The 13,216-nt window shown below is 42.9% G+C and overlaps 1 protein-coding gene across 1 annotated transcript in view; it reads right to left on the bottom strand.

Annotated features, from left to right (window-relative positions):
- Positions 1-13,216, bottom strand: part of ITK (IL2 inducible T cell kinase) — a 61,063-nt gene that overhangs the window by 31,947 nt on the left and 15,900 nt on the right. Inside the window, exons 2-5 of the mRNA XM_032403459.1 lie at positions 8,111-8,215; positions 5,942-6,023; positions 4,097-4,225; positions 737-777 (exon numbers count right to left, since the gene is read on the bottom strand). Of these exons, the coding sequence (XP_032259350.1) occupies positions 737-777; positions 4,097-4,225; positions 5,942-6,023; positions 8,111-8,215 (357 nt within the window). The remainder of the gene's footprint in view (positions 1-736; positions 778-4,096; positions 4,226-5,941; positions 6,024-8,110; positions 8,216-13,216) is intronic.

Genomic DNA, 13,216 nt, shown 5'->3' with positions numbered 1-13,216 from the left:
TGGGATCACGACCTGAGCCGAAGGCAGACGCTTAACGACTGAGCCACCCAGGCGCCCCTATTTTATTTTTTAAAAAGATATTATTTGTTCATTTGAAAAAGAGAGAAAGAGAGAGCATGAGTGGGCAGAGGGAGAGGGACAAGCAGACTCCCCACTGAGCAGGGAGCCCGACTTGTCCCAGGCTTATCCTTTTAAAGATTTTATTTATTCATTTGAGAAAGAGAGAGAGAGAGAGAGCATGAGTGGGCTGAGGGAGAGGGATAAGCAGACTCCCCACTGAGCAGGGAGCCCGACTTGTCCCAGGCTTGTCCCATTGTCGTACTGATGCTTCATTGTTATACAATGCTTCTGAGATCATAACCTGAGCTGAAGGCAAACGCTTAACCATCTGAGCCAACCAGGTGCCACAATACACTATTTTATATAGATAGCTGTCATTATACCCCAAAGTGGTCAGGTGGCTGGATACACAGTTTGTTATCAATAAGTTTTTGTTGAATGAATAAAGTAAACTGAGGACTTAGCAGCTGAGCAGTCCTTTTATGTAAACAGACCCATGAGACAGTTCAGGTCCAAGAGACCCAGTGTGTTCATTTCAACTGAATTACTATAACCTGCTGCACTTGCCCAGGATCTGAAAAATCTGGGCAGATGGGGAAAGTGCAAAGGGGACATGCCAGTCAGGCAGCTGCAGTGATGGGTGTCCACCGTGCCCAGAGCTCGAGCCCTTACTTACCCTGTTGTCTTCAGGAGTAGGAGGAAGAGGCTTCTTTGAAGCTGAAACGAGAAAAACAGAAAAAGAAAATGAGCATGAAACCGAATGTGCCCAACCGGAGGTGAGCAGCCAGGGGGCTTTTCAGAGAAAAGGGGCCCTTAGGTGAACAACAGACGAAAAGGGCCAGAAGAAGCTGATGAGACACAGAGAAACGAAAATCAGCCTTGTAGAGCCCGTGTTTTATCTCTTTTAGGCTACTGGTTCCCCACTTTATTTTCTAGAAGATACCAGAAACTTCTAGAAGTCAATATTCTGTATTCCCAGTTAAAGCCTAATCCAAAAGTTGCTTCAGAGGCATTAGGCTTGTGTCCTTCCCTGTGGGCCGGGAGACCTCCACAAACACACCTACCACCTGCCAAACCTCGGAGTGGGAATTGGTGACTCAGGGTAACAGTGACTCAGCTTCCTGAGGTAGCCATGGGCTTTGGGAGGAGGTGGGTGAGGTGAGGGGTCATTGTGTTATTTTTGGGGAGGGCTGGAATCTACTTTTAGTTACCTTTATGCTTCTGAGCATGTGTTCTGGCTACCTCCTCCAAACAACACCCTTAGCACCTCTCTCTCTCTCTGTTTATCTGTTTATGTGTTCTGGCTACCTCCTCCAAACAACACCCTTAGCACCTCTCTCTCTCTCTGTTTATCTGTTTATGTCTCCACAGCTCCCTCTCTTCACCTCTCCTCTATGCCTTCTTTCCGGCTCTCTTCTTTCTCTCCCTCCTTTTGTCTCTTCCTCTGTCTCTTGGTATTTCTCCTTTGAGGCCCTGAAAAGGTCATTCCTGGAATCAATAGACCAAAGTTGAATGTCTGGGAGTAGGTGTGGCATGGGAGGCTGCACATCAGCTTCTGCTCAGTTCAAAGAATGATTTAAAAATTAGAGATAATATGGGAATAGGCTCCATAAGTAGGTGGTGAGCTCCTCATCTCTGCATGAGATTGACTCACGTATGAGGTTGATCCCTTCCTGACCGGGACAGCATCTCTCAGGAAGGCAGTAAGAGGAGACCAACACAGTGACATGGGAACCCAGCCCGTGTGCTAACTCCTTAAGCCAGGGCAGGGTGGGGTGTTGACTTGGGTTTGTGATTAACAGAGAAGAAGCAAACAAACGTAACTGGAAGCATGGATCCTATTTAGCACTCAACTCAGAGTACCAGGAGACTGGCATTCTCTCCCCAGCTCCACTGGGAATGAGCTGTGTGGCCTTGGGCCCCTTCCAACCCTGAACATTCTGCAACGTATATCTCTTTTCCTCTAGCCTTGCTCTTCCCTTCTTTCTTCTCCCTCTGGGTGCAGTTGGTTTGTATGACATCAGAGCCAGTTCTGATTGCAGAAATGAGTATCGCTGTGGGTTGGGTAGAGCAGGGTCCATTTTTACCCAACCACCTCTGCTGCTTTCCAGACATACACACACACACTGCTGTATCTCAGCTTCAGATTCCTCTGTCTACAAATAAGAAAGACTAGTGGGCATAATTACCATTTGTTGAGAGCTCAGTAAGTGCCAGCAGATGTGCTAAGAGCTTTCCACAAGCCCATTGTTGCAAACATGAATGTAGGACCACTAAGAGACTGACTGTATTAACCCAGTTAGGCCCTGGGTTCATGGGGTGAGCAGTTCAGCATGAGCAGCCATCTCCAAGTGCCATGATGGTGAGTCATTCAGATGCTCATCACCTTCAGTCATGTGTCTAGCATTCAGTGGAGGGAAGTACTATGCACCCTGAAGAGGGTCAGCTGCAACATGCATGGTGAAAACTGCAAAATGGAAACACAGACTCAAGGAATTCCAGAACTGGAAAGGGGCTTGGAGATTGTTTCATCGTAGGACCCCTAAAAGTTCCCCTAACATTGGAGTGATGAAGACATTAGGGCCCTTGATGGCCAAGTGACTGGTCCAAGGGCCCACAACAAAGGTGCTGGCAGGAATTTGGAGAGCAGACCTCTAGCTTTGGAAAGGGCTTTCATGCACCAGTGAAAGCCCATGCCATCTTGTTAATATGGTGGATTTCACCCACATAAAACCTTCTGTTTCTTTTTTATGAAATACTAGCCTTTGTGACTATGGTCCATAGGGTAATGCAGAAGATCATTCGCTTCTAAAACCAGGTATATATTGTTCTTCTGGGCCAGGGGACTGGTAACCTTAAACTTTCTCTCCCAAGGTGGAGGGTGAGAAGTGATAGTTTTTAAAGTGGTACTAAGAGGGGCTGTGACTCAGGAAGCCATGGAAAACCCAGCCATGTGTTATATTTAGCACATCCGCCTTGGGTTGTCAATGTGAGGTATTCTGTTTTAGTGCAAAAAAGAAACTGACAGATGAGAAAATGTGGCTAGGGTAAGAGAGGTTGAGAGGAGAGGGGAATGGAAGCAAAACAATTCACAGGATCCATCATTCCTATTCAACAATGGCTTTGCAGAGCACTTCCTCACTGTGTGACCTTGAGCATACCCAACTGCTCAAGGTTTCCTGTTTCTGTGACCTCACACCATCTCCCCCAGACGACTGTGGGGAATGGGAGCTCACCATGTGTAAAAGTGCATGCAAGTGAAGTTGCACTTCATTGAAGGTTCAGGTCCCAGAGCAATCACAGAAGGGAAAAGTGGGTCGCACCCCAATCCCGCATTCCGGGGCCTTTGCCCTCCAAGAACCAGAAACACTGTCTTTTGTTTTCATTTTGCATTTAGGCTACGACCTCCTTTTCTCTGAGATTATAGAGATTGACCGCGAGTTTGAAGGGGAGGCAGAGAGAAGCCACAGAGTACAATAAACAGTTTTTGGTTTTGCTTTCTTCCCCTCCAAGAGGATAAAGTTGAGCTAGTGGAATTAAATATATGTGTGATGTGACACCACTGTAATAAATAAATGATGTTATGGATCTCTAAGTCTGTCTCTACAACTTAAGACTTAAGTCGACCATGCCATTTACATTTTCTAACTTGAAGGTTATGGCCGTGCTTCCCAAACTTTACCATGCACACAAATCTCCAGGAAATTTGTTAAAATGCAAATTTTGATAGGGCAGCAGACCTGGGATGGGGCCGGAGAATTTATGTTTCTAACTAGCTCGCAGGTGATGTTGACAGTACAGGTCCAAGGATGACACTTTTAGTAGCAAGGAGCTACAAAGGCATAAGGTTTGAGATGAAAAACATCAACAGGCAAGTAGTAGAGGCAGATGATTTCCTTCTGAAAGTTCTAAAAATGCAAAATTTTGTATTCAATCCCTGACACCCCTGATGATGGGAAGATGTGAGCTTTTACTTCCTACGATTAGAGAGGTCAGTCATTTTGCAAAGAAGAAAGGGGAATTCCCAGTCTCTTACCATTCTTTGTTGGATCGTACTGGGCACAGCCCACTGCAAGCTTCTCCAGCTGAGCACAGCACCTCCATCTCCCATCCAACCAGAAATTAGGATGATACATGGGCACCAAACTGTTATTATTCCTTGTTTCTGAAAGAGATTAGCACCAGTAGAAGAGTTATTTTCAGGTCAGTCTGTCAAGGGCTACCAACTTCACAATTCCCTGAGATTGGACCCTGCATAAGCTTGAGTGAATAGTACATGTTGGATTTAGGCATTACCAGATCTGGGTTCTTGTCTGGCCTTGCGTTAATTGTATGTCCCTAGGTTGGACAACACCCTCATCTGAGCCTCAACACACCCTCTGATCCTAGACTGGATCAGTGGGCCCCACAAAAGCGCCCAAGGGGCACTGGGAAGACTGAGTGGGAGGGATTCCGGTCCCTTCATCTCTCCCACCTTCAACCACAGGAATTTTGCTTTTATCCGTTCTAGATTTGTGGCTTTAAAGTGAGATTTTGGTAGGAAAATAAAAAAAAGGTTCTCCTGCTGAAGAAAAGAAGTATAAGAAGTGGAGATCTAGATAAGCCATCTCAAATGTTCCTTCCAGCTCTAACATCCTGTGAGTAAAGCCCTACGCAGAGGGAGAATAGCCAATGGACACAGTTGGAACCCTTTTGATAACTTTTTACTTTAACATTGATACCGAGCTCCATGACTTGAGAGCATTTTCCAGCTTACCCAGCATTGGCCCGTTCATACCCCATTTGAGACAACGACCTTGGAAGAAGATAAGAACTGTATTTTTATTCTCATTTTTCAGGTAAAGGCATCATGGCTCCCAAGATTCTAAATGATTTGCTTACTCTTCATCCTTATAGCTACTTAGAGACAGATTAATATCTGAACCCAGTTCTTCTGTAAACCCAAGGCTTTGGGCAAAATAACAGTACCACCGATTGAGTGCTTTCTTTGGGTATGGTTCTAAGTGTCTGACATGTCTTAACACGTTTAATTCTCACAATAACCGTGTGACCGATTGTTATTAGTCAGAATTTATAGCTGAGGAAATGGAGACCCTGGAAGGTCGAGGAACTTGCCCCAGGTCACAGACTAATAATTGGCAGAGCTGGGATTTTCACCTTAGCAGCCTGGCTGCACCTCTCACGTATACCCAAACACTGTGCTGCTTCTAATGATGCTGTCAGGGAGGCAAGCCTAAGAAATACCCTTCCTGCTGATCTGAAAACCTTTAAAGCTAGCTAACATTTATCGGGTGCCGACTCTGGGCCAGGCTAGTTCTAAGGGCTTTCCTCGCAGCAGTCCTGGAGGCAGGTACTATTATTATCGTTCCCTCCTTCTTTCCTTTTTTATAGATGGGGAAACTGAAGCACAGAGCAGCTGAGGACGTTGCCCTCGCACACACGGCTAGTCAGTAGCAGAGTCAAGATTCAAACTCAGGTCATCTAACTCGAGGGCCCATCCTCTTATTCTTCACACTAGACCAGGAGTGGGCAAACTTTTTCTGAAAGGGCCAGATAGTAAATATTTTAGGTTTTGCTCACCAGCAGGCAAAATCGATATGTTATGGAGGTACTTCTCTAATCCTTTAAAATGGGACCATTTAAAAATACAAAGACAATCCTTAGCTCAGAGCCTTATGAAAACAGGTGGTAGGCTGGATTTGGCTGACCTTACACTGTACTGATTGTTGCCTCTTGGGCCCAGTGTGAAAAGCTGGAATCCAACACGACCACCAAAAGCAAGAAGTATTTGACCACCTGCTGCCCTTTATCTTACTGTGAACCCCAAGCCCACTAGAGGATCAAGGGATCTCAGGGAGCCATTGGCAAGGAGAGTCATTACCTTCTTTAAGGGCCAGAACCCAGCGCTGCCGGCTCTCACGGTCTGGAGCAAACACATACAGGAGGTAGTTGTCATGCACAACCTGGAGATACACACAGAGTCCAAGGTGAGCCATGTGCCCAGAGGTGGATGACTGAGAGCAGGCCCATCTAGCGTAGGGAGCCGAGAGTGGGGCCTCAGGTGTTTATTACTTAAAGGCAAACATCTGGGTGATTAGGAGATCAGTGTCCTTTTTATCCAGATATTTGAATGCTCTGCAGACACAGGGTGTATTTCCACAGCTCAGACTATTTGTCTGAGATTCCATGTTATTAGTAAGCCATTGTTAAATTAAAACAGCGGGACAAAAACCTCTCCATGTGACAGCATATTTATTTCTCATATTAACTTTTAAGTGATTAAAAAAATCTTTCTGGCATATGAAAGAGTAAAAAATTAGATGAAAAATGTGTAATTGAGATTTTAAAAACTTATTTTGAAATAATATAAGACACCCCAGTGGTTCCATAACAGAGTTCCTGTGTTCTTTTCACCCACCTCTCCTTAATGATAACATCTTATTACATAACCATAGTACCGTTTCAAAACCAGGAAATTGGCATTGGTCCAACACTACTAACTAAAGTACAGATCTTCTTTGAATTTTACCAGTTTTTTTCATGTACTCTGTTTTTTTGTTTGTTTTTTTTGTTTGTTTTTAAGTAGGCTCCATGCCCAGTGTGGAGCCCAGTGCAGGGCTTGAACTTACAACCCTGAGATCGAGACCTGAGCTGAGATCAAGAGTCGAATGCTTAACCAACTGAGCCACCCAGGTTCCCTTTTAATGTACTCTTTTTTTTTTTTAAGATTTTATTTATTTATTTGAGAGAGAGAGAGCACGCAAGAGAGTGAGCATGAGCGGGGGCGGGGGTGGGCAGAGGGAGAGGGACAAGCAGACTCCCCACTGAGCAGGGAGCCCAACGTGGGGCTCTACCCTAGGACCCCGAGATCATGACCTGAGCCAAAGGCAGACATTTAACCAACTGAGCCACCCAGCGTCCCCTAATGTACTCATTTTTAATTGGAATTTTTTTTTTTAAAGATTTTATTTATTTATTTGACAGAGATATAGAGAGAGCACAGATAGTCAGAGTGGCAGGCAGAGGGAGAGGGAGAAGCAGGCTCTCCGCTGAGCAGTGAGCCTGATGCGGGGCTCGATCCCAGGGCCCTGGGATCATGACCTGAGCCGAATGCAGACGCTTAACCGACTGAGCCACTCAGGCGCCCCTAATTGGAATTTTAATGACAGGAAAATACATGTTATTCATTTTACTTTCATTACTAAAAGTTTCAACTCATGGAGGTCAACTTTCTAGTAAGAAAAGAGTCCTTTTCTGTGTCACATTAAAAATGGAATATTTACCTCTCAAATTGGCGAAGAGGAACAGTACCCTAGAAGGTACAAGAAGATATCCACTGCTTCAGAGTCATAGATGCCAAGAGTGAGGACAAGATTTGGACAATGTCATGACCTAAAGACAAATGATAACCTCCACCAGCTCTGTCCAGTAGGACTTTCTGCAATGGTGGAAATGTTTTATTATCTGTTCTGTCCAACACACAGCTATTGAACATGTGAAATGTTCATTCATTCAGTGTGGCTTAGTGTGACTCAGAAATTTTTAATATTGTTTAGTTTAAACATTAAACATCCACATGTGGCTAGTGGCTACTGTATTGGATAACACAACTCTAGCTAGTTCTGAGATTATAAAATTTGAGTCTTTTTGTCCCAAAACTTCCAAACAATTTGTAATCAAGTACTACAATCTGTTGCCTCAAAACATGAGTAAATTGTACTTAAAGAATATTAGGTTTGGGGCCATTGATAGGTTTTTTTTCCTTCCTCTAGGAGCAGAGAATTGGGATTTTTGTTGAGGTAGGGAAGACATGAGAGTAAGGGAAATGAGGAATGAAAACTTTTTCAAGATTTTATGCTTTGTTGAATAGAATGAATGAATGAATGAATGAATGAATGAATGAAAGAACACAGCAGCTTTGTTGTGGGCTTTGTTGCTATCTAACTATAGATCAGAGTCGTCCCTGTCCCACCTTCTAATACAATGACTGAGGATTTCAACCATTGTCCCAGGAATGGGCAACTAGTTCCCTCAGGTGTAGTGGACTTACCTGAAATGGATATTTATAGTGGCATGGGATACTAATGTCACTTTTCACAATCTCGACACATTTGATTCGGGAGAGTTCAATGGAGCCCTTCAATGTGCGCTTTTTCTGTGGGGAAAAAAAGCATATTCTATTTAAAGAAGAGAGCAGACAGTATTTTTGTCCAGGTTGCTTATGGAAATCCACTACTAGATAAGATCCATTAGCTTTGTAAACTAACCCCCTGTATATCCAGAAGCTATTTCTTGGCCCTCTGGGCCTCAGAGAGACATTCGGAGCAGATTCCTGGGAGAACATGCCCTGTGAATTGTCTCTTGATGGGGTCACTGATTTTTACTCATTGAGCCTTGGTGTCTTATATCTCAGTGACCTTTTGACAAACAGCAGCCTTGTAGCTGGGGTGGGGAATGCAGTATGGAAACCGACTACATGCGCCCGTTCTCTCTGTTTTGTGCCAATCCATTGCCTGGCCTGGATGGTGATATATACCTTTAGTGGCACCTTTCTTTCCTACATCTGGTTCCTCTAGGTCCCTTATATTTATCAACAGTCCCACAGTGACACCCCTGTAGGACATTCCTGACTCTGCTCTATAACTATCTCTTCTTTACAACCCCATCATCTTACTGGCTTCATGTCTCATTTCCTTGGACATTTGCTAAGTTTATTTCCTTGGTAATTAATTTATATTATGGTCACATGATGGTTATGATTTATAATGATGTTACATGTTACTCAATTCTAAGGGTCCTTGTACTTCGAGAATGGATCCCAGGGGATGTCACCCAATGGGATAGATTCTACTGTTAACTATCAGGCTCCAGGGCTAGTTAGGGGAAAGCTTTTGTGGAGCAGAAGCCTTTCACAAGTGCCTACAATTAGGCTTCCATTGAGAACAGAGTTTAATTCAGCTATGGAACCAGCTGCAAAATACTGCATTATACCTTATCTTTTAGAAAGAGGTAGCAAATGGTGGTGAATTGGACAAAAGGTTGAAAAGGACTAGGTTCAAAGTTGGGTTCTGTTTCCTTATTGATTTTCTGTCTGGATGATCTATCCACTGATACAAGTGGGGTATTCAAGTCACCTACTATTATTGTATTACTATCAATCTCTCCCTTTATGTCTGTTACTATCTGCTTTATGTATTTAGGTGCTCCAATGTTGGTTGCATAGATATTTACAATTGTTATATCCTCTCATTGTATTGGTCCCTTTATCATTATGTAGTGTCCTTCTTTGTCTTTTGTTACCATTTTTGTTTTAAAGTCTCATTTTGACTGATACAAGTATTGCTTGGATTTAGGTGTGTGTGTGTGTGTGTGTGTGTGTGTGTGTGTGTGTCCATTTGCATAGAATACCTTTTCTCCTCCCTTCACTTTCAGTCTGTATACATCTTTGGGTCTGCAGTGAGTCTCTTGCAGGCAGCATATAGATGAGTCTTGCTTTTTTTTTTTTATCCATTTTGTCCCCCTATGTCTTTTGATTGGCACATTTAGACCATTTACATTTAAGTAATTACTGATAGATGTGTACTTATTGCCATCTTATTACTTGTTTTCTAGTTGTTTTTGTAGTTCTTCTCTGCAAAGTTGGCTCAACCTCTAACTAGCTCTGTGACCTTGGGCAACTCATCTCATCTCCCTGAACTTTAATTTTTATATCCACTAAGTGAGGATATATTTAATGCCTACCTTTGAAAGATTATTTAGAGAATAAAATGGGCATATGTAAACAAATTACTTGGCTTATAACAGGTGCTCTCAATAAAGAGTACTCTCCCAGTCAAAGAGGTGAATGAAGTCCTAACTATGGTAAGAGAGCCATGATATGATAAAATTCTCCAGAAGTGAGCTCAGTTTGTACTTCCTATCTTTTTGAAACCCAGCCTAGTTGCTGGCCTTTGCTTGGGCCAGAACTGAGATGAAAAAAGTCAAGATGTGAAAAGTATCCCTATCAAATACAGGGATGCCTTGTGGTGTTTCTTTTTAAATTTTCTTTCTAAAAACTACTTTATTCATTTTTGAAAGTACAGAAATTATCCATGTTCATTGTAACAAATAAAATAATATGGAAGTATGTTAAGAAAACATTTATAGTGTCATATCATTCATTCCACCCTTCTCCACAACCTTGAGATAGCCAAGGTTAACCATTTGGAATGCATTTGTCCTTCCCACACACACTTATAGGATATATACAAACAAAAACAATCATCTGCTCCACACAGTGGTCTACAGCTTGCTTTTGTAATCTAAGGATGTATTAAAAGGTCAGTTTTCCCTTAAAAACCTCTGAAAACATGTATCCTTTGAGCTCAAAATATCTTCTCATTTAGAGTCTTCCACAGCTAGAAATACATGGCTTGGTTCTGCCCATAATCATAGTTCTTTAGGATGGTTAATCTGTTTTTTAAAAACAGAAGAGCACAAGGGAGCTGCCTTTTCAGCAACCTTCTGCCACTGTGGGTAAACAGGGAGTCTGAGCTTTGAGGTTATCTTGTTTTTTTACCTCCGTTGCATTATTTCCTTAGTAGTACACATAGTAAAATGCAACAAAAGGCTCATGGCAGTAATAGGACAACTCTGTTTGCAAGACATGTTTATCCTTGGAAGCCACTAAGTCCTGTTCTCCCTGAGAGTGAGGCCAGGACATCTATCACCATATTCCTAAGGCATAGTGACAGGCTTACAACAGGTGCTCAGTCAGAATGATATGAATGAAGGGCACCACACTGAAACACAGTTTAAACAATCTCAGTCAGATTTAAGGCTAATGCATTTAATTCTTCAGGAACTATTTACTGGGGACCAGCTATAAGCTAAGTGCTGTTCTGAGAGCAAGAAATAGAGAGATGAACATGGTAGATCTTCTCATGGAGTTCACAGTCTTGTTGAGAGGGCAGACAATATAAACAAGTGCCATAAAGAGAATAGAGCAGGTTGATGTGACCAACTTGTGGATAGGGCAGGCCTGTCTGGGGAGAGGGCCTATGAGAAAAGATCAGGGAGTTGAAAAAGGCACCAGAGGGGCGCCTGGGTGGCTCAGTTGGTTAAGCGACTGCCTTCGGCTCAGGTCATGATCCTGGAGTCCTGGGATCGAGTCCCACATCGGGCTCCCGGCTCGGCAGGAAGCCTGCTTCTCCCTTTCCCACTCCCCCTGCTTGTGTTCCCTCTCTCGCTGTCTCTCTCTCTGTCAAATAAATAAATAAAATCTTTAAAAAAAAAAAAAAAAAAAAAAAGAAAAAGGCACCAGAGATGATGTCTGGGGGTGTGGGGGTGGGTAAGCACCCTACACTGAGTTCACAGCAAGAGCAAAGCCCTAAGGTAGCAAAGTTCTGGATATGCATTTGTTGTTAATAGCCTAGGATCATCATAATCAGGGTACAAAATGGAGGTAAGTATTAACGAGAGTTTGAGTAGGGATAAAGATTCTGTGTGATGTTTTAAAGCCATGCTGTCCAAGAATAGCAGAATGGGAACCATATATGTAACTTAAAGATTTCTAGTAGTCACACTACAAGGAATGAAAAAGAAACAATAAAATTAATTTTAAGACTATATTTGTTTACCCTATTATATCTGAAGTATTATTTCAACATGTAATCAACATAAAAAATTAATGAGATACATTATTTTTTGTACTAAGTCCTTGAAATCGTGTATTGTAGAAGACATCTCAGTTTGGACCCACCACATTTCAAGTGCTCAGCAGCCACACATCGCTATGGCTCCATTATTGGACGGTGTGGCTTCAAGATATCCAAGGAGGGCTTCTCCTGTAACCTCAGATTATCTCTCTTAATCTCTTAATATTCATTGACTTCAAACATGGATTTTAAGAGACACTGTGTTAACAGCCTGTCAGGTGAGCTGGCTATTGGGTTTGTTCTTCTGTTGGAAGGGATTTCATGTTCCACCATCAAAACACACTCTTTTTCCTAAATGAGTTCCCTGAGGTGGGTTGTCTTCAAAGTTCACAAGATCTGATATGTGGTAAACAAGAGTCCAGCTGTGCATCCCCCCAGCTGGGGACTGGGGAGTAGCCTGTCAGTGAGCTAAACACAGTTCCATCTCTGAGAAACGGTGATTGCCTGTAATCATCCCAAACAACTGTGCTATTTCTGAAAAATGCCAGGGTAAACTTTCCAAGGAAACCACACAAGAGCCATCAGGAAAAGAGACACCAAGTAAAACCTGCTCTCATTCTTACTTCTCATTCCATCTGCATCACTCGGGGTGAAAGTCACAAGACCTCACTTGGCCTTTGTCTCTTTTCTTGGCCATGTTCAAAGCTACACTGTCTTCATATTCCAAAGCTTCCACCTGGACACCTGATATGTGTCAAACACAACCCAACAAGATGCTAGTGTCTACATATTTGCATAAAGGCAAGCTTGTGCACGCAGCTTTTATATCCCCTTTCTTTTTATGTTAATATATTATACAAAATAGAATTTTGGACTGTGAGTTTCAAAGAGAGAGGCAGGGAACAAAACCAAAATAAAGGACGATTCACATTTTTGAGCACATCTTATACTTCAGGCACTCAACAGGCCAGCACCCATTTGACCTACGATCTTGCAAAGTATCATCGCCCCATATTGCAAGTAAGGACCTTGACATTCAGAAAGGCCAAGTCTCTTAATAAGTGGACTGGAAGGCTACAAGCTCAAGTCTATGACTCCAGAGCCTGAGCGCTTAACAACTATGTTTCATGGCTCTTGCACTTGCCCCGACTTTCCACAGGAGATTTTCATTCCCCAGACTCCAGCTGAACAATCAATTGCATGCTCTATACTCTGAGCTGTGGTCTGGCAGGCATTTGTCTGTGCCCTCTTTGGTCGTGCAATGCTTATGCTGAATTTGAAAGGGGGAGCACATTCTCTGCTTCCTCAGAATGATAAGTCCACTTCACTCCTATTAACATTGGCTCTTTTGCTGCTTGGCTAGTCCAACAGATGTATCATTGAGAAGCTAGGTATTTGATACCTAAGAAAGAAGATATCTCCACCCTCCTGAAAAACAGCCAAATTTCACCTTTTAGCTTTGGAGAGGCAGAGTGGGAGAGGATTGGAACTTTCAGGTCCGGTAGACCTACATCCGCCTG

This window comes from Phoca vitulina, unplaced genomic scaffold (genome assembly GCF_004348235.1).
Source record: "Phoca vitulina isolate PV1807 unplaced genomic scaffold, GSC_HSeal_1.0 scaffold6, whole genome shotgun sequence".
In the NCBI taxonomy this organism is placed as follows: domain Eukaryota; kingdom Metazoa; phylum Chordata; class Mammalia; order Carnivora; family Phocidae; genus Phoca; species Phoca vitulina.
Note: the sequence above shows the minus strand (reverse complement) of the source record. Positions and strands in the feature narration are given on the sequence as shown.